Below are 21,682 nucleotides of genomic sequence, written 5' to 3' on the forward strand. Positions count from 1 at the left end.
GTAAATTAGAGTGTACACAACCATTAATACTTCGTCTCAAATGATCATAGCTATTCATATTTTCCTTGCATCACACATGCAGAAAAATTGTTTCGATGACCGATCAAATTTCAAAATTTATAAACAAGCATTTTTCCACTACAGCAAGCTCAGCTATGGAAGAATTTTCAAATATCAGTTGATGGATTCAGCAATCATCTAACTTAGTATCAGATTCATTGCAAAAACAATTCTCGATAACAAAGAGCTTTCTGCAGAACCGAGGAAATCAAATGGTGGATGGAATACATATTTAACCGATCACACACGAAGCTCGTTCGTACAAGGAACAACAAATTGATGTTAAACATTGCACAACTATATAGTAGCAAATTACTGTAGACATTCTTGAGGTATGGAAGTGGAAAAAATGACTTAGAAAATAACATATCATTAAAAAGTCAAGAAATATAAAGCAGAAACCATCTTATATTAATTCCCATAAAAACTGTTCGACTCATAACAAAAGCTGGCTTGTATTGAAGTGGAATTTTTATCGTGTACTGATCAGTGCTTTTGTTGAAAACGTTATTGATAGTTATCATGAATGAAGCAATGAAGATCAGATGAGGCAAAAAGAGTTCATATCCAACTCTTGGTAATCAAACCAATGGTTTTTACACAGTAAACAAAAGAGAAAAGAAAAGAAAAGAAAACTAACTAATAACTTCTTAACATCAAATGGCTATCAAAATGTATGCAACCTTACTAAAAACACAACATGGTTGAAGCTCTATATAGAAGCGCGCTAAATCTTACCAGAAAAAACAGGAGAAAAAGGAAAAGAACAACAAAATGGCTGTGATTCTATTACACTTGCTGAATGCATCATGCTGCGAATCACAACTTGTCTCTCTGAAAATTCTCTTATCATACAATGGAATAATAATTGCCCCTCTTGAACAATCCAAAGTTACAGAATCCAAACTGTTAAAACAGAACAGAAGTGTGATGAATCAAAAGCATCACTTCAGACATGGGCCATCGGGTCTCTCACCCTCAACACAACATGACTCAAAAAGTTGAGCTAAAAGAACTGAGCCGACCAAAATTTTAAGTTTGGTGGGAAATTATTTGGCACAAAAAACACGGGATTAAGGATTACTTCCTAGGTGCTTAGGTGCATCTATAAGTCAAGGAGAAGCCTGCGAGGGTCCTCAACCACATCCTTGATGCGACGCAAAAAGAAGACTGCCTCTCTCCCATCAATCAATCTATGATCGTAGGTCAATGCAATGTACATCATAGGCCTTGGGACAATCATACCATCCACAACCGTTGGCCGGTTCACAATGGAATGCATACCGAGGATAGCCGACTGCATATAATACATTTGTCAGTGCTTGCAATGTCAAACCAACAAGGTAACATTAAAAATAATAGAGTAGTTTGGAGGCATACTTGTGGAGGGTTGATTATTGGTGTGCTCAAAAGGCTTCCATAAACTCCACCATTAGATATTGTGAATGAGCCTCCAGCCATTTCATCAATTGAGATTGTCCCGTCATTTGCTTTCTTAGCAAGAGTGTTAATTGTTTTCTCTATCTCTGCAAAATTCATCTGGCCAGCATCACGAATAACTGGCACCACCAGGCCCTATTTATGGAAAAAAGAATAAATTAATTGGTTTGACCACAAGTCATGATAGAGAAGTTTACAGATATACTCTTAAAGGTCCAAATATTAACACAAGAAAATACTTTCACCAGAAACGATTTCAGAATGACCAGATAGAGAAAACACATTCACAAACCTTACGTGTGCCAACAGCAATGCTTATATCAATATACTCTCGATATATGATATCCTCGCCATCAATGACCGCATTGATGATTGGCTGGTTTTGCAGTGCAGAAACAGCTGCCTGCATAACATAGAGTGAGATGTGTAAGTAGTAGTTATTAACAAAATAGGACTTTGCAGTGTTCTGAGACACTCCATACTTTAACAAATCCTGACATGAGTCCCAACTTCACACCATGCTTTTCCACAAAGGCATCCTTGTAATCAGAGCGAAGTTTCATCAAATTGGTCCTACGTTGAACAATTCATCAGAATAGCATCCAGGAAAACAATATATACAAGAAATACCAGAACAGTCCTCTCCAAGTAAATTAGCATCTAATGGATTTGGAAAGTTCCTTCTATTTCCTTTTTCTGAAATTTTAAATTGTTAAGTATCATGCCATTTTGAATATTAAAGCATAATCAACTGCACATAAAGCTGAAAATCAATAGCTCGAATCATACATGCTAACATATGGGTGAGGAACAATCTTAAAGCTAATAAGCAACATCACCTACATGTCAACTTCATTAAATGTAGTTAGCAATGCAAATGTGTTCTGAGAATCCTTCAATCGAGTAGCAACTCGTTTCCTGAGCCTTGGCATCGGAACCTGAAATCAAATATCCAACGAAAAGGTTTCCAAGGGTAAGTAGAACATCCATGTTATCAGTATGCATCCAAGAACAGTGTACCTTACAAATAATTAATAATAAAAGAAAAAACAATGGAACTTACTCGTCTTTCCCTTTCCTTAGGAGGAAGTCGAGGTTCAGAAGCAGTGGCTTTGGGAGGTGCAGGAGAAGGTGCTTTGGGTCTTTCTTCGATGGAAGGTTCCACTTTGGGTTTTTCAACCTCTTTTTCTGCAGGTGGAGATGGTTTAGCAGCTTCTTTACTAGGTTTCTCCTCTGATGGAGCTACATGTGTTACATTGGCAGCAGATTTTGAGATCACAGCAACCTTAGTTCCTGGTGTCACAGTATCACCCTCATTGGCTACAAACTGCCAATAGTAAATGCCAAAACCAGTTTTACAACAATCAATAGCCAGCTCCATTAAAAAAGCATGGGAAACAATAATACAAATGAACAACATTTGGACCACAAATAGATCCAACAAATCTAACCTTTTCAATAACCCCAGCTTCAGGACTAGCAACATCAATAGTCACCTGGAAGAATTTAGTTAATTATAGAATGTTCTAAATATGATTTCTTCTTGGTAACAATTTAGTTCTATTTTTGGGAGAGAAGTAGTTCATTTAGCATTTTAATAAAGCAGACATACCTTATCAGTCTCAACCTGGGCAATCGGTTCATCAACTTCAACCCTGTCTCCAGGTTCTGTTCCACATGTATCATACCCATAAGGCCCAAGCAATGGCAATCTCAATTATTTTGTGTGAGAGAAGCAAGAATAAAGAAAGACGCATACTCTTTAGAAAGGTTGCTAACGTTCCATCAGTAATAGATTCACCCATAAATGGAACAACTGCGTCAATAAGGTCACCTTCACCAGGAAACAAAAGAAATCATACAGTTCAAAAACAAAGGTTAAATATCTGCCAACTACTTTTTCTGGAAACAGAAGAGATTGTAATTTGACATAATTGAATTGTATGCACCTGCTTACCATTTTCTGAAGAAAATGACCTACTGCATACTTGGTAAGGAGAATTCCTTGGAAGTAACCGAATAATTTCCCTGCGATTGATAATTTCTGAGAAATAAAGCCAAGAAGCAAACAAAAGATACTTTGCAGGAGAGTTGATTTATCATCCTATCAACATAATAAAAAAGGCTCAAATATAACCAGAAGTCAACAAAATATGATTCCAAGTAGCACGTCAAATCTAACCAAACTAATAGCTTGAAAGAACAATTAAAGGTACATTCAACTGCTGACCTCATAGGTTTTGAGCCAGATGGATACCAGGTACCTGAAACAATACATGATTTAAGATCCTCAGCTCGGAGAAAAAAAATCAAGAAAAAACAAAAACTAATACAATATTAGTATACAATATCACCTGGGAAGACATGATGGCTGAAGTTTCGAACATGCCTGTAACTTTGTAACAGCAAAAGTGACTGCAAGGATGTTAGGATAATAGAAAGTTAAGAAGCCTCATCCGAGACAGGTAGCAGATTGATTGAAAGCAATTATGACGAGTGACATCACAGGAGGGATTTACAACTTGATGGTTGCACAAAGAACAGAATGAACTTAAAAACAGAATGTGTAAAAATGAGCTATAGTTTTTTTTTTTAAGAAAAAAACTCCAGTCCAGAACATTTAAAAGATAATTACAAAAATAGAATTTCAGCCTTTAACCTCAAGAGCAAGAACCTCAGTACTGTAATTGCTAACAGAAGAGAAGGAACACCAATATCAAAAATAAATCCAGCTTGTTTTTGCAGCTGTGACTTTAACAAGAATTATATTGTTTTCAGCAATATCTAGATTCTAGAACTGGTAAAAGGAGACCTTAAAATTTAAATGCATGCTATCTGGTAATTCCATTCATGGAGGAGAGGTCTGATATGAACATCAAAATAATTATAATATACTATTCAAACATTCTGCAATTGTCAGACTTTATATTATAAATAGTTATGCAACTATCAATGGTGGAGAGTTCCGATAGGAACATTCAAACAATTACGATATACTATTCAAACTTTCAGCAATTCTCCAACTCTAGATGTAAATAGTTGTACAACTAACCTCCCACATTAGAATATGTATACTAACATCACAATACTAAACAGGTGGGCTCATCTGTTTTCTTATTTATGATGGGGCAGGAACAGACACATTAAGCCTTGGGCTGTGAATGGTTGGACTTGACAAAACGCACATCTCTTCAGGTCCAGACCCAGGTTTGGCTTAAATATTGGGTCTAAGTCTGTGTTTGTGTATGAATCAGTCCAACTCTAATAGCAGAATATAGGCTCAGCTCCAACATATTATATTTAAGCAAAGGTCTGGGTCCAAGTCAAGGTTATCAAAGAAGAAGAAAATATAACATTGCTCATAACTTCCATATACAAATGCCTCATACCAACTAGGATGCATAAATCCCAAATATTCTATAGTTCAATTAAACAAACACCAGATCCCAACAAGCAGACTTGGTAACATATTGAGGTCCATCAAAGGATCTTATGATTTTTTACTCAGCTCCAACATATTATATTTAAGCAAAGTTCTGGGTCCAAGTCAAGGTTATCAAAGAAGAAGAAAATAGAACATTGCTCATAACTTCCATACACATACAAATGCCTCATACCAACCAGGATGCATAAATCCCAAATATTCTATAGTTCAATTAAAGGAACACCAGAACCCAGTAAGCAGACTTGGTAACATATTGAGGTCCATCAAAGGATCTTATGACTTTTTGCATGTATTATCTACAGAAACAATGACTGAAAGCAGAAGATATAAGGGAAAAGTTAACCTAGAAAAGGATTTGATCTAGTTGGAATGCAATCTGGGACTTTACAAGAAGTTGGGGCCATTTAGGTCATTGTCAAGGAAGCCAAACAACTTAGCATCAATTGGATGTTGCAATGCTTCATCCAAAAGTTGGCAAAAATCTAAATGGAGTTGGATTGTGTACTGCTACCCCCATCTCCATGCTACCTAATTCTCCTTTTCCTCCTTGTAGAAGGTATGTTGCCCATTGCATCTTCATTTCCATCCAGGACTTCTCTTCCTAGGACTCTTCTCTATCTTCAGCAGAATTTGCTAAAATGGGCAGGAAAGAAGAATCAGCGGAACTTAAGAATCAACAGTGTAGGGAAGAACAATGACATTAGTCGACAAAGTAATTTTGAAAATGGAAGAAATTGGTGACTGGCTGATGGTTTTAAGTTTGCATTGATGAGCTTGCACATTGTGCTTGGGTAAGATGACGTTAATGAGCATGTAAGATGATAGAATCCAAATTTGCAACTATTTTATTTCAAGTGCTAACTATATCTGTACTCAACATCGACCCATTTAAGTATGACTCCAACTGATTAACAACAACATGCTCTTATATACTCAAAAGTCTTGATATCCTCAAAAAATGATCTTCCTGCTCACTGAAAACCCTCCATGAAGTTTCTATAATTCAAATACCGTTAGTACTGATACTAAAAAGTAGAAAATCTTGTACAACAACATTCTGCAATACATGTTACTGAAAGGAGTTCCATAAATTCTTCATGTGTTCCTAATATAATTTATCAAAAAGCAAGGTGCAAAATAAGTTTCTAACAACATTCTAAAATACGTGTTACTAAAAGGAGCTCCACCAATTTTTCACATGTTCCTAATATAATTTGTCAAAAACTCAAGGTGCAACAACACCAAAGAATGCAGCTCTTCAAAATAAGTTTCTATCATCTGGCAGTTGCATCCGTCCTACCAATACATGATAAGGAGGAATCTACTGATTCTTGAAATAACTTACGGCACAATTATTACACTTGTTAGTCAAGAAAGATACCTGTGCACTATAATAGCAAGAAACTTCTAATCAGGGTGCCCTACAAGCTTCTGAATACCTCCAAAAACTCATCCTTATATCTGCTTCCAAAGCACTTCTTTATTCTAAAATTTTCTTCTACCTACACCCACACTCAAGTCCGCTCCACACTCAGTCCCATTTCAGGTAACTAACCACTGCAATAATTGGAAACGGATCTCACCGGCAAAGCCTCAAGTTGTGTTCTTGGAACATTAGAAAGCAACATCAAACATGTTAATCAGTGGGGTAGGACATACTATTGACAACTTATCTTTTGACAAGCCAAGAATTCAAGTTTTTCGTTGATAAATTCTTGATTGCAGTCAATGCATCTTACTTGGCTGACTTGTTCCCTTAACTAACTAAAGCATACAATTGCTAAGGTTCAAAATGTCAAGGAGAACGAATCAGTTTTGACTTGAACCAAGACAGAACTGAACTCTGAAACTTGGTTTTGCTCGGCTTTGGAAAGTTTCAGCCAAAACCAACCAATTTCAATCCCATTTCAGCAAATACAGGCAGAAACTGAACCAAACTGACCACACATGCTATATATATTGATTATATGGGTATTTAGCATAGTTTTGAGGTCATTTTCTTGAATGTTTAAGTATATTTGGATGAATAAGGTCAATTTATGGTTCATTTTCTCATTTAAATAAAAAAGGGATACTCATGGATAATAAATTCATAGTTAAAGAGTATTTTCTTATGAGTAAACATGGTATTCAGAAAAATGGAAGCATTTAAGAGTTTGTCAAATCAATAGAAAGGTAAATTTTCCTAGATTATAATAAACCTTTTTGGGTTTCTATTTCATTTTCTTCTTTATGGGAGGAAGAGAAGAAAATAAGTCTATGGGATAGATCAAGCTCCCTTGATAGCCAATTTACAAAATGTAATATCAAATTTTCTAGATCTTCGCTTAAATTTTAAAGACAGTTAATGAGATATGTCTAGTAATCTTTTTTCCCACTTTGTATAATATATGTAACATTTTGATAATCGGTAATCAGCATGATGGTTATATCAAGTTGACATTCAAATATAGATTTATGTTACAACATTTAATTAAAGTAACAAAAGTGCCAAAACCAAAACTCAACAAGCTTAACCAAGACTGAAAGTGGATCTAAGATTTTGAACTGGACTATTGTAATTGAACAGATCATCAAGACCATTACATGAGCAATTAACTAACTAGTGCAATTTAAGTTACCACATGGCACATAGACTTGAATAAGCTAATAACAACATATGCTAAAGGAAAAGAAACTCAAAAGTGTACAAGGATCTCATGCTGTAATGTTCTGATGGCTTTTAAAAAACTAAAGAATAGAGGTGCTAACACTAGAAACAAATTTCTAAGGAGTACACCAAGTTATCCATGGAATCCACGAGGGAAAATATATTGTTTATTCATGATTTATAATACATAGGAAGTAACTCCATGAACATAGATGACCCTAATCATATAGTTGTTGGAACCTCTCCTGAACCCGCTTTCTGAGTTAATTACTGAGGCAACCCATCCAAGATTCATGTCCTAATGGATCATAAAAGCTTTTGGTTTAACTATACAATACGACTTAATTTACCTTATTTATTTGCATGGGTTAACAAAGTATATGCTACAAGCATACAAGAATATTAGGTTGCATGATCCTGATGACCTTTAAAAAGTTGAACTAAATGATAAAAAAATATTACATTAGAAAAAAAATCTAGGCGGTTCATAGAATCCATAGTCGAAATCGAGGTAGGCCGAACCGGATCGAACCGTCCGATTTGGCCTATACCGAGCCGACCCGATAGGAAATCGGGTCCACTTATTCGAATTGATTCCGGCCTCAAATCAGCCCACTAGGTCAGCTCGCTTATTGGAATCGGTTCCGGCCCAAATTAGCCGAAACAGGTTCCGAACCGACTAGAATTGGCCAGAAAAGGCCCGAACCGAACGGAACCGGCCCCCCTCCTCTGCTTCTTTTATTAATAAAAAAGTGTTGGAAAGGCCGAACGCCTTCCCAACTGGTTTTTTATGAAATTTGTTTAGCTATAAGACGAGCTAACGACTCCTCCTTCCCATCAATTGCGAAATCACACCAATTCAGAGCAATTAAAGGAAGATCCAAGCTTAAATAAGATGTGCTTCCTCTGCTCTATCTTACTCCTATTTTTTTGGCATAAAAAAATAGCTCAAAATTTGCAAAATAAGAAGAGATTATGCCAAAATTTTTGATTTGGGCTTGATTTTATTATATGTTGTAGATCTATGGATGATCTACACGATGACATAGAAATTTTAAATTTTTAGATTATATATAATTTTTAAAAATTAAAATATATTTTTGGATTAAAAAATAAAAAAAATAAAATAAAAAATGTAAAAGTGTATTTAGAGGCATGCAAGCTATTTTTCAGCAAAATTTGGTGTCTATTTATTCAAGTTTTAATGTGATCACATGCATAGTGGCCTAGGCCTAAATTTGGAAAAAATGAGAAATAAGTATCATTTGATGCATGCCTAAGAGCCTAGAAAAATATATGCATCATCCATTTTTAGGTTCTACATAGATCTGAGCTGAAATTATTTTTTAAAAAATATTTATATTTAAAAATTATTTTTAAAATTCTAAAATAATTAAAATATATAATTAATACCAAAAATTATGAAAAATTAGTAGTATATATTACATAATTAAGAAGTAATTTCTGAAGTAGAAAACATATTTTTTGAATTTATGATATTTAAACATATTTTTAAATTTAAAAAATATTAAAAATAAATAAATAAATAAATAAAATATGAAATATTCGTATTATGTATTAGATAAATTAGATGCATTTTCTGAGGTAAAAGTATCTTCACTATAACAAAATTTTGCAATTTTTAAATAATTGATAAATTGATGTAGTTTATAAACCTGCAGAAATGAAGCCAAAGCGTAATATTGGTTGGGATCATGGACAAATGCTCTCGGGTCGACACCGTTAAAAGTGCAACTGGTGTAACTGATGCAACACAATTCAAAAGAAGAAAGGTAGCCATGTTGAAGCAGCACTTAGCTGGTGGTTATCCCGATGTATTTATATGTTGGACATGCCCATAGGAGGTTCGACAGTTGATGAAGAAGCACTTTGCTGATTTCAAAGCAACAAAAAAGAGAGTTTCCAAAAAGAAGGCGACGGTGGACCGCTGATCGGCAGAGCTCCCTTTCTATCACTCTCGGAAGTTAGAGAAGGTGTCCGCTCCAAATGACGAGGAGGCACAGATCCAGACTGCCATGTAAGCGAGCCTGGATGAGGTGGCAGGCATAGGGCTCAATTTGGGCCCTCATACTACGTGTCGAGCTCCGGTTCTACGAGCAACAGGGCAGATCCAAAGTTCAGGAGAACCTCCTCAATCAGGGAGGCCGTCAGCAGAGGCAGTGGCAGTATTGCATCTATATTGGAGCCTTTTGGTAGCAAAAAGAAGTTATCCAAAAAGATTTCACCAGGAGCAACAATCCATAATTTAGATCCATATACGTTCCCCATCAGAGATTTGAAGCAGTAGGAAGTTGACACAATGTTGAAGGATAAAAATAAGGATATGTGGCGAGCTATTGGATCTTGGTTAGTAAGAGGTACCCCGAGATGGGCTTCTTATATCACATGATGCAGTGGACAAAGATTCAAATGAAAAAAGCAAATCCAACGTATGCCTAAGCGTAAATCGATATCATTGAAGCGATTAGACTACCAGATAGGTAGGAACTTGCATCTAGCGGGTAAGCATGAATATTGAAAATTAAACTACCCATAACTTGTACAATTTTACTAAAGACAAAAACGAATTCTATCTATAGCATACTACCTGAACCCTCGATTTCAGTACACCGTAGCTAGAATCGATATGGATGATGAACTTTTGGCCACTCTGCGTAATGTGATTTACAAGATGGAGCCTAATTCAAAAGTCGCAACCCTATGTTTAGAAGAGGCAAGTTAGCTTAAGTAACATGTATAAGTTAACTGGTATCTTTAATTATTAATATATTACAATACATTTTTTTTCACAGACTAAAATATTTAGAGAGGGCACTAACATCTTTGGAGTTTCGGCAGCTATCGTAAGTAAAAAAAAGTATGAATCTAGATATATTACACATCAGGAGGGCATTTACTTGGCGTTAGATGATTACTAATATGATACCATATTATATGTAATTTTTTTCAATATTTTTGCAGCTAAATGGTGGATTTATTTTGGCTTGTCTGCGAAAAATCTTACGTGGCTAGCTATCCGGATCCTCTCCCAAACGGTCTTTTCGAGCGACTGTGAGCACAACTGGTCCACCTTCGTCCTCATCCACAGCAAGCAAAAAAACTATTTGACATAGAAACACCTCAATAAACTTATATATGTTCACTACAATTTAAGGTTGCGGCTGAAGTGCATTCAAAAAAAAATGAAGCTAAAGTACACAGATCTGATCCATAGTGCTTTCGTTGATGATGAGAATGATCTTATGATTGGATGGCTTATGAGCGAGGATCGCCTCCACGACCAGTCAGTTTTGTAGCCAGCAAGGTTAGGATCGATGCAGGATAATGGACAGAGAGCAATATTTCATGCATCCTTCCAATTGATCAGCCACAATCATAGGAGAGTCGGTCACCACATGACTCTTTGTCCGAGAGATCCTCTTAAAGATATGATTGAGAGATGCTTAAATGAGACTATTACGCTACTCGGTCGACTTGGTTAGAAGGGTAACATATATTCTCTCAGCATAGCCAGACAGAGAGGGGCACGAAGGATAAGTAGGCAGAGTGGCACGAAGAGTAAGCATGCAGCGAGTGGCACGAAGAGTAAGAAAAAAGCTGCCAACATACCAAAAAAGAAAAACAAAAGGCACCTGCAACCCTAATGGAGAGTGTGGAGGAGCCAGTTTATATAGATTCATAGACCAAAAGCAGCAATTTTGGTGGTCATGGATCTGTTGACTAGAAAGAAAGTGGAGGACATGACACCACCGTTTATGAGACAGCTACATGGTGGTCTTTGATTCACTGATGAGTCCCAGTTGACACATTCTACACAGGATAGAGACCATGGTGCACGATCTGGTGAAGCCTGCGATGATCCGATTGCATATAGGAGACAGGCTCCTCGAGGTCATTCAGAAGAACATGATGCAACTGCAGATGACCTCGTACATAGAGTAGATCCATAGACGCATCAGGTTCTGAATCGTATACTAGATCTTATTACCTGCAGCCACAAACAGCTTATGATCCATAAGAATATGGATATGGATATAGTGCGTCTGAGGCATCTTTCGGTAGCTACTACTCTACGTAACTCGGAGCAACCATTTTATCAGCCAGAGGACACCTCTCAGAGCGAGAGCTTCGCGAATCGAGAGTATTTATAATCCGGAGCGCATTTCTTATAGGATGAACATAGAAGATTACAATCTTTCTTGGTTAGAACGGTGGGCTAATGTGCCTCCTGACTATGCTAATGATCCAGATATCTACGAGAGAGATCGTCACTCGACGAAATTGTAGATATCAGTATATATATTGTACTTTAAATACATATAATCGATTGTATTATTTTATATTTTATATCCTACTATTTGATTTGAGAATATTTTATGTTGCTTTTTGTAGCATGCAACATCTTACTAATCATTTTATATTTTGTATCATTTTAAAACAGAAAGATACATCATTTAGGTTAAATTGGAATCATAAAAATATCAAAAAACATTAAAAAAATATCATATTAGACTTAAAATCATTGAAAAAAGTTCAAAAAGTTTGATTATCAATTAAATCAACTTGAAAAACTCCAAAAAAAAGATGTACCGGTATGCCCAAGCATACCGTGTGTTGGTACAGTACCGAACCGGTATTGTAATGACCTGTCCGCTGACCGATACGGATTTCGATACCGATTCGGCAGACCTTGGTAGAAATAGAATTTAGTCATGATTTATAATAATCAACAATTAAGTTTGTGAGCATGGCTACCCCTTAATACGTAGCAGTTGGAACCTATATTAAATCAATACTACAGTGCTACTTAATAACTAAATTATAAATTAGAGCAACCCATCCTATAAAAAGTCTCAATAGCATGTAATCTCCTAATGTAAAGAATAAGGCAAGCTAAGAACTCCAAAGTAACTAACAATGGTTTCTGGTTGACACATTATAATCATGGGCCACACATCCAATGCAAGACTGAGTAGCAGTAAATGATAAAGTTTGAATTATTTTTGTTTAGGAGATATAAGTCTAACAGATATTTCAAACCCTATAGCTAACAAGATAAAGGTCATATTGATAAAACAATAATAAAATTAGGTTTCATTTGGTCACTTTTATTTTTAAATTTTTACAAATAAAAAATAAAAAAAAATTATTTCTATTTTTCTAATTTGTAAAAATATAAATATGTTTACAATAGTCAACTATTTTTTAAAAACAAACATATCAATGGTGATGGGCATGGTGGTAGTCGCAGCGAAGGTAGTGGAGACGGTGATGTTGTTAGTAGTAGGTATGATGGCGGTGATGATAGTGGCAGTGGTACAATGGAGGTGAGGCAGTGGTGGTGCAGTGATGGTAGCGATAGTGACAGTGATGGCAGTGGTGGTGGTGGTGGCGGAAGTCGCGATGGGGGTAGCAGCAGTGGCGGCGAGGGTGGCTATGGTGGAGACAACAATAGCAACAGCAATGGTGGCTAAGGTAGTGGTGGTGGTGGGGCGGTGTTTGTTGGTGGTAAAAAATCATGAATTTCTGTTTTTTAAAATATTGAAAGAACTTCCATTTTTTCTAGAATCATGAAAGTGACTTTTAAAAATAGAAAAAAAAACAATAGTACAAAACTTGTTTTTGTCTCAATTTCTATAATTTTATTTTTTAAAATAAAAAAATAAAAGCAATACCAAATAGGCCCTTAGTTCTATTAGGTCTATAAAAAAACATATATTAAATGGCACAATGCGAAATGTGCATCTCTATTATGTCTCCTATGCTGGCTAGGTAAATAGAGAGAAGATGGCTCAAGAAAATTTAAAGGTAACACATTTCAGTCAAGAAAAAGACACCATAAAGAACAAGTATAAAGGACTAATCCTTTAGAAAAGATTATTCATATGAAAGAAAGGAAGAACAATCTAGAGATACTAAACTTTCTAGTTGTATAACCATCTCTTCACCTCTACAATCATCACTGGATTCAATAATATTTTGAATCCCCCTTCAAGATATTTATCAGGAATCAAAAACACTCTTATATACTTGTAATTATTGAAAACTCAGCAATATCTCCAATATTAACATCCTTGAAAAATTTAGACATGTAAGAACATTGCAATTAAAAAAAATTTAACTTTTTGACATATATGAAAGAACAACAATAAATATATGTTTTTTGTACATTCTCTCTTATATATAGATGATGGTTGATTCATTGTGGGGTTGAAGAAGCACAAATACTACATGATCACATATACCCCTAATCTAGCTTTTCTTTCCAAACATCAACAAGCTTTGGAACCTCCATCAATTGGACCAGACACTAGCCAATGCAATTTCATTTTTTTAAACAAAAATATATGTTTTGCTAGATTCGTATTCTTAAAATATTCAACTAGGATTTAGGAAGACAACATAAAGAACAAATATAGAAATTATATAATAGAAGATAAAGCACACAAATGATCCACAAAACAATAATAGCTAAACATTTAGAAACACAACAGGCATGAAAGAGCAAACTCTTCATAACATCCATATGTAAATCTCTTAGGCCCTGTTTGGAGGAGCTATTGGCAGTAGAGCTGTTGGAAGTAGAGCTGTCTGAAGTAGAGCTATTATAAAAAGCTGTTTGTTGTTTGGTAACCACATTCGTAAAGTGCTGTGGTACTTTGTTTTGTGTTTGGTAAACAAACTGAGAAAGTACTTTTATATGATAAAATTACCATAAAGGACATTGCATAGTATTATACAACACAACATGATAAAACATAACATAAATTAATACATAAATATACGATATAGTATAATATTATTGTAATACAAAATAATATTATGTTAATATAGCATAATAGTAATATAATTATTAGAGTAAATTAATATTTGGTAATATAACATAATATTAAATTATTTAACATAACATATTAATGTATTATGATATAATGTAATATATATTATATTTATAGTATAATACAATAATAAAAGTATAAAATATTATAATTATTAGTATAAATTAATTTCTCATAATATAACATAATATTAAATTATTTAAAATAACATATTAATGTATTATAATGTAATGTAATATAATACAATATTTATAGTATAATACAATAATAAAGGTATAAAATATTATAATTATTAGTATAAATTAATTTTTCATAATATAACATAATATTAAATTATTTAACATAACATATTAATGTATTATGATATATATAATATGATATTATATTTATAGTATAATACAAAAATAAAGGTATAAAATATTATAATTATTAGTATAAATTAATTTTCCATAATATAACATAATATTAAATTATTTAACATAACATATTAATGTATTATGATATAATATAATATGATATTATATTTATAGTATAATACAAAAATAAAAGTATAAAATATTATAATTATTAGTATAAAATAATTTTCCATAATAATTTTTCATAATTTTTCATAATTTTTCATAAAATAATTTTCCGCGGTCCAAGGGCTCTTCTTCGTGGTCCACGCTCGAGGAGGACCTCAGCGTGGGCCGCGAGGTTGATGATAAAAAAAAAAACAATAGATTGATTTTGGAAGGTATGGAAAAGGATTAAATTTTTTTTTCTAAAATGTGGTTCACGAGATGCATACAAAAATTGAAAAGAAAAATACCTTTTCTTACGGAAGGGAGTCTGACGGCTTGGGTTCTTGGCTCCAGCAGATTTTTAGGTTCATACAGGGATAAACTATGTAATTATATTATTTTAATATGGGCATTTTTGTCAAAAATACAGTTCTCCGAAAAAGCTGAAACAGCTTCCTCCCAAAAGCTCCAAATTGGAGCTTCCTCCCAAAAGCTGTTTTCAGCTTCCCGCAAAAGCTGAAACAGCTTTTTGAAAAATTTACCAAACACAGTTTTTCATCTAAAAGTACTTTTGGAGGGCCAGAAAGTGCTTTCTGGCCCTCCAAAAGCTCCCCCAAACAGGGCCTTAATCCGTATCCAAACAATGAAATCCATAATAAAACGACATTTGTTAATTGATATATCAACGTAAAAAGCCTCCAAATTCTTGTCTGACATAATATTTTAGGCAGTTTGGTAATATATTTCTTGTTCTTTGTTTTCAAAAACCAAAGAAGAAGAGTAATAAAACCGAGAGATATTTTTCATGATGCCTTTTGTTGTCTTTTTCTTACAATACTGCTTGTAAAAATATTACAACTTTTCAGTAGTATCTTTTTTTTTTAACTTCTGGAAGAGAGAAAACAAAAACAAAGAGTAATAGGTCTTATGTCCTTCCAACTCTCCATCCAATGTGAAGAGGAGATTGCCCTCCACCATGTGGTATTTTCTAGACATATAAAAAAAAAACGGTTGAAATGTTACCAGTGAAGGTGCATACAAGCCGAGGTAGCCAACCTGCGAATTGAGCTGCTCAGGCTTGGGTAGTTGGTTTCTTGTCTCGGACTTGAGTAGTTGGCTTCTTTTATGAAATGGGTATTTCAGCTTGATCCAAGCTTCACGATAGATGTTCAAGCTTGCCTAAGTAGTTAATGAACTCGAGCTTGCTATCAATCTCAGCCAAGCTGAATCCAGCTTTTATTTTTGCAAATTGAATGTGTTAAGGTCCAAACTGGCTATGAGTTAAGCCTTAAACAAAGTTTGCACTTAAGCTATTTCCTAATCAAACAACCCCAACCAAGATAATTACCCAGCTAATTCAGTGTCACCGAATATGGGCTTGCATATGAAAATGCTTCTAGTGACCACACTACTTGGCGGCCAAACTGCATAATGGGTCATCAGGTGCTCACATACGCTCAAGCAGCCTGCATATGCAGGCTGAGCCCAATACTAGCGAGTGCCTATTTTTCTTATTCCCACTCCTCTTTATTTGTAATTGGTAGATTTGCTCAGTGCATTAGCATACTTGAAATGTAAGCATACAACATAGGGGGGTATTGCTAACTTCTTTAGGTTAGCATTCTATACTACACTAGAATGGGCTTTCAAATAAGTGTATAATTAATTTATCTTCGTTTAAGTATTTACGCATTCATTGCTAACTTTTGGGCCATTTCTATCCATTTTTATTCTTATTTTTCAATATTTCTTAAATACCAATTATATATGCATCCACATCTCATATGCATGCTCTGCAGTAAATCAGCTGCTTTCATACCACGGAAGCATTTAAAACCTTGAGCGAATCATAAGGTTAACAGTTAACACTCACAACTTCATTCTTTGGCTGCTTTAAATGCCGAAAAGGTCCATAGTTTTTTTGTTAGATTACAAGCAAAAGTCCATGGCCCTTGAGGTACTCATACATACCAAAAGGAATTGAAGGTATTCTGAACACTTAAAACTTTTAATCAGATGCATTTCTTTTAGCTTAGTTTCCTTCCCCTCACTTTTCCTAGTTCATGTCCAAATAAAAATTCCAATTCAAATATGGGAAAGTGTTTCAACAGTCTGAAATACGGCAACAGGTTCCTTTTTTATCTTCTGATTGGTCTTCTCTTTTCTCCTTTTAACTTCCCCTCCGTCTGTAGCACCATCAAAACGGCTCTAAGCTTAGATCTTGGTTCAAGATGACCAGTTAAATTCATAGAACTGGACCTCGCACTAAATCAACATTAAGACCTATCATTGTCTCAAATATCTCTACGAAATAAAATAACCAGCATAAGGAATCAAATCAAAACTCTACATACAGATCAAATTATCCTATTAAGTAACCGTTTAACAAAGACTTCTAATCACAGATAACGCTATCGCAGTGATCAAATCACGATTAATATCGAAAACAAAGAAAATAGAGACAATGATCGTTAATAAGACATCAAAAACACTGGGAATCAAGAAACGGGATTCAAAAAATCCATCATCCATATAAAGGCAGGAGGCGAAGATTCAAACCGCGACTGGCCGGCGGACGAGGCGAGCGAGATTCGACGCCATGGCCGAGGTCTTCTAACGTCGATCGCTAATCGAAGAGAAGGAGGAGAGAGACGAGAAATCGATTTGGGCAAACCCCAGATACTCCCCTCTCGATCAAGTCTTCGCCTCTCTTTTTTAATTATTTCTTTCTTTTAGGTCTTCGGCTCGGCGGCGTCGGGTCTCGGTTCCCTTCCACCACTTTATTCATACCTCCACCTTTAACGGATGAGCAATGACTGCTACCACTGCTAAGTAGAGCTAATCATGCATTAGGTTGGGCATAAAAAAATATTAAATTTTGAATAATTTTAGCCTGAAGTTTGGCTAAAAATAAATATAATTTAAGTCCGAGGCCCACCACCAAGAAATGAGTCGAGTTGGTAAAATTCTAGTTAAAGACTAAATTGGCCATTGTCTTTAAAAAGGGCACTTGAGCTGCACTCGGGCTTGACATTGTCTGACCTGGCTTGGCTAGTAGCTAGAAGCGGCACCTCAAGGATTTTCTTAATATACCAAAAAAAATATTTTTTTAATTTTGATGAGAAGGGAGGGTGACCCATTCTAAATTTTATTATAGAAAAAGAGAAATACAAAGTAAAGATTACAGTTGCTTTGATATACAGAACAGTAATCAAACTAAGGAGGGTGGAAGTTGAGGCTATGATAGGTTGAGGCTTGCTCTGCATCTGGCATTGGTCATATGAGACCAACTTTTGAAAACCTCCAATCCATCCAAAGTTGGGGATGTGATTGTTCATGAATATTCATGAATATTCTCCCATTCTCATCCTTCCAAAGGGCCTAACAATAGTGCATGCTAGGTGGTAGCAAGCAAGTCTCCTTTCAGAATTGTGCATTTCCTCCTTGTAGTCCATAGAGAGTTGATGGATGGAATTCTGCCCTTGATTTCTATCACCCAGGTGATTACAGACCAAATCTGATTGAGGAAATGACAAGCAATAAAAAGATGGTAAACGAATTCATTCCATAGTTTATATAGTGGGCAAAGTGGAGATTAGTCATTTTTTAGAGAATGTTTGGTTGGAGGAAGTTAGATTTTGGAATGGAAATGAGAATGATTGAATCCCATTTTAGCCATTTGGTTGGAGGGAGTCCCATTACCATTCTGATTCTAGAGAGAATAGGATGCCCCAATGCTCTAATATTCAAATCCTACTCTCTTATAGTATTCAAATCTCATTCCTTTTTGCTCTGTCCATGGAGCGTATGAATTTCTCCCAATTCATTTCTACCAACGCAAAGAGATCTTGATTTCAATCACGAACCAAACGTGTTAATAGATATGCCCATTTTGATTTCCATCCCGATTCACTTTGATTCTGATCGCGAACCAAATATGCTCGTAATCAATTTTTGCCTTGTATTCAGTTTACAATAGAAGGCTAACCACACAAATATTTTCAATTCTGGTATTCTAAACTTCTATATCGACTTTGCGCGGAGGAACGAAGGTCACCATCAATGATAAAGTTTGAAGTCTTTCCTTCTCGTATAGCTATTGGAAAATGACTTCATATTGGCTTCTTTTCCTGCACATGCTAACATAGATTGGGAAAAAGCCAGTATAGCGGCAAGTCCTTGGTCCAAGAATCTTTCCAAAAGCTAACGTTATTTCCATTGCATAGATTATAAGAGATTCTATTCCATAAAGATTGTTACTTTTTTCGAATTTTTCAATTTCAATTATTTGGTAATCAATCTTCTCAACTTTTTCAATAATTTTAACTCTAATTTGATATTTTTTAAGATTTTTGATTTTTGTTTGATATTTTTATAATTTGGTTTAACCTAAATGATGCATCTTGCTATTTTAAAATGATACAAAACATAAAATAATTAATAAGATGTTGCATGCCAGAAGAAGTTACATAAAATATCTTCAAATCATATAGTGAGATAAAAAATATAAAATAATACAATCAATTATATATGTTTAAAGTACAACATACAGAGTAATATCTAAAATCTCGTCGAGTGGCGATATCTTTTATAGATATATGGATCATTAGCATAGTGAGGAGGCACATCAGCCTACCCCTCTATCCAAGCGGTGTTGTAGTTTTGTATATTCAATTCATAAGGAACGCGCTCCGAGTTATAAGCACTCTTGGATCTTTTGCTTAAGTTTTGACTCTGAGAGGTGTCTTTTAGTTAATAAAATAGCCGATAAAATGACTATGAAGGGGCCCATCTGAATAAGCCGGCATCAAAATCCAACCTGTAAAATGCTCTAGATTGCGTAGGGTAGTAGCCACTGGAAGATGATTCAGACGCACCATATCCATATCTATATCCGTATAAGTCATAGACTACCTTTGTTTTATTTTTATATATATTTTATTTTGTAATCTAAAAAATATTTTAATTTTTAAAAATTATATATAATCTCAAAATTAAAATTTTTATGTCATTATGTAGAATTGTAGATCATCCATAAATCTACAATATATAATAAAATCAAGTCCACATCAAAAATTTTGGTATGATCTCTTCGTATTTTGTAAATTTCGAGCTATTTTTTCAAGCCCCTCCCAAAATTAGAGGAAATGAGATAAAGAAGAGGAAGCACACCTTATTTAGGCTTAGATCTTCCTTCAATCGTGCTAAATCAATATGATTTTGCAAATTAGGGTGAAGGAGAAGTCGTTTAGACTTTAAGACGCTAAACGAAACAAAGAAGAAGGTGTTGGAAAGGCTTAACAAAAGAAGAAAAGGGGGAGGAGGTCTGATTCTAAACTGAGTCGACTCGGTGCAAATCGGATAGTCCGCACTAAGTTCAAACAGCACTGACGGTTCCGAATCAAAATGGTTCGAACTTTTTTTGGCCGGTTTTCATTGGTTCCCAGCCAGTTCGGTCTGGTCCGAACCTTTTTTTTGTCGGTTTCGGTCGGTTCGGAACCCATTCGGGCCAGTTCAGGGCCAGAACCAAATTTAATGGACGAACCGACCCGGTTCTCCATCGGGTTGGCTCGATACGAGCTGAACTGGGTGATTCAATCCAGTTCGGCGTACCTTGATTGGTAGAGACTTGATTACTCCCCTCCAAAAAGTTAAGATACATTTCCCTCTCTTTTTGATAAAGGGTTAGAGTTTGATCCTTCTATGATAAGCCCATTTGACTAGCATCTTCCATAAACCTTGCTCATTGATAAGATATCCCTATTTTGCCAAGATGACTATATTCATGTTTTCTAGGTTTCGAATACCTAACCCACCCTCCTCTTTTGCCTTGCAGATTGTGCTCCAATTAGTGAGTCAGGCAAAACCAGAAGCATGCTTATTACCTCCAAAAGAAGATTTGCTTTAGACTGTCAATCTTCATCATAACCCGGCCAGAAAATTTAAAAGGGACATGAAATAAGTGGGGAAAGCTGTCAAGCACAATGTTTAGCATCACGGGTCTTCTTCCAAAAGAAAGAAGAAGCTTCCCCTTTAATAATGCCAGCCTCTTATCTATTTTATCTAGTAACATGTTCCATTCTTTTCTAAGGCTTTACGCTTTATCAAAAAGTGGCAATACCAAATATTGAATGGTAAAAAGAATTTGATTTTACACACTACAAAAAAATCAGGCATTGCAAACACTTTTTGTTGCCTATACCGACGCTTATAAGTGTTGTTAGTTTTATTACCGATGCTTTATAAAGAGCCGTAAAAATGTCGGCAATGTGAGCATTGAAAAATATCTGCCGATACTGGTATAAAGCATCGCTAATTAGTGACACTTATAAGCGTCGGCTTTTAGCGACGCTTATAAGGGTTGCTATAGCTACGCTTATAAGCGTCGGTAGTTGGCGGTGCAAGATTGTATATCATATTCTTTCAAGAATTGGGAGTCTCTTTTAGCCTTTAGTCGACGAAGAAGCATTATCAAGCTCATGAAATTCAAGCCCAAAAATATGCTTCATATTATCTGAGTAGCATCACCAAACTCCATCAATGAGATGCTGCAATAAAAGAACATATGACATCATATAACCATAAAAGCTATGATTTTCTCTTCCTTCATCTTTAACCAATATCTTTAATCGAAAACAACAGATGCCCAATTTATATGATGTTTCTTTTACAAATTACAATAAACTGCAAAACCCACAGAAAGCCAGCCTCTCCCTCACCAGGAACC

At 35.0% G+C, this 21,682-nt stretch overlaps 1 protein-coding gene across 1 annotated transcript; it reads right to left on the bottom strand.

Annotated features, from left to right (window-relative positions):
* Positions 1-824: 824 nt before the first annotated feature.
* Positions 825-17,842, bottom strand: LOC103715314 (dihydrolipoyllysine-residue succinyltransferase component of 2-oxoglutarate dehydrogenase complex 1, mitochondrial-like). The gene is made up of 13 exons (XM_008802897.5): positions 17,515-17,842; positions 3,855-3,915; positions 3,731-3,764; positions 3,458-3,528; positions 3,260-3,334; positions 3,113-3,168; positions 2,952-2,996; positions 2,564-2,827; positions 2,344-2,438; positions 1,983-2,073; positions 1,793-1,903; positions 1,441-1,635; positions 825-1,357 (listed from the first exon to the last, which is right to left on the bottom strand). The coding sequence occupies exons 1-13, from the start codon at positions 17,554-17,556 to the stop codon at positions 1,166-1,168; spliced, it is 1,332 nt and encodes a 443-aa protein (XP_008801119.3). The 5' UTR covers positions 17,557-17,842; the 3' UTR covers positions 825-1,165.
* Positions 17,843-21,682: the final 3,840 nt, after the last annotated feature.

Source organism: Phoenix dactylifera, chromosome 12 (assembly GCF_051530095.1).
Source record: "Phoenix dactylifera cultivar Ajwa chromosome 12, Ajwa_hap1_PhDact_Kaust_v1.1, whole genome shotgun sequence".
Taxonomy (NCBI): Eukaryota; Viridiplantae; Streptophyta; class Magnoliopsida; order Arecales; family Arecaceae; genus Phoenix; species Phoenix dactylifera.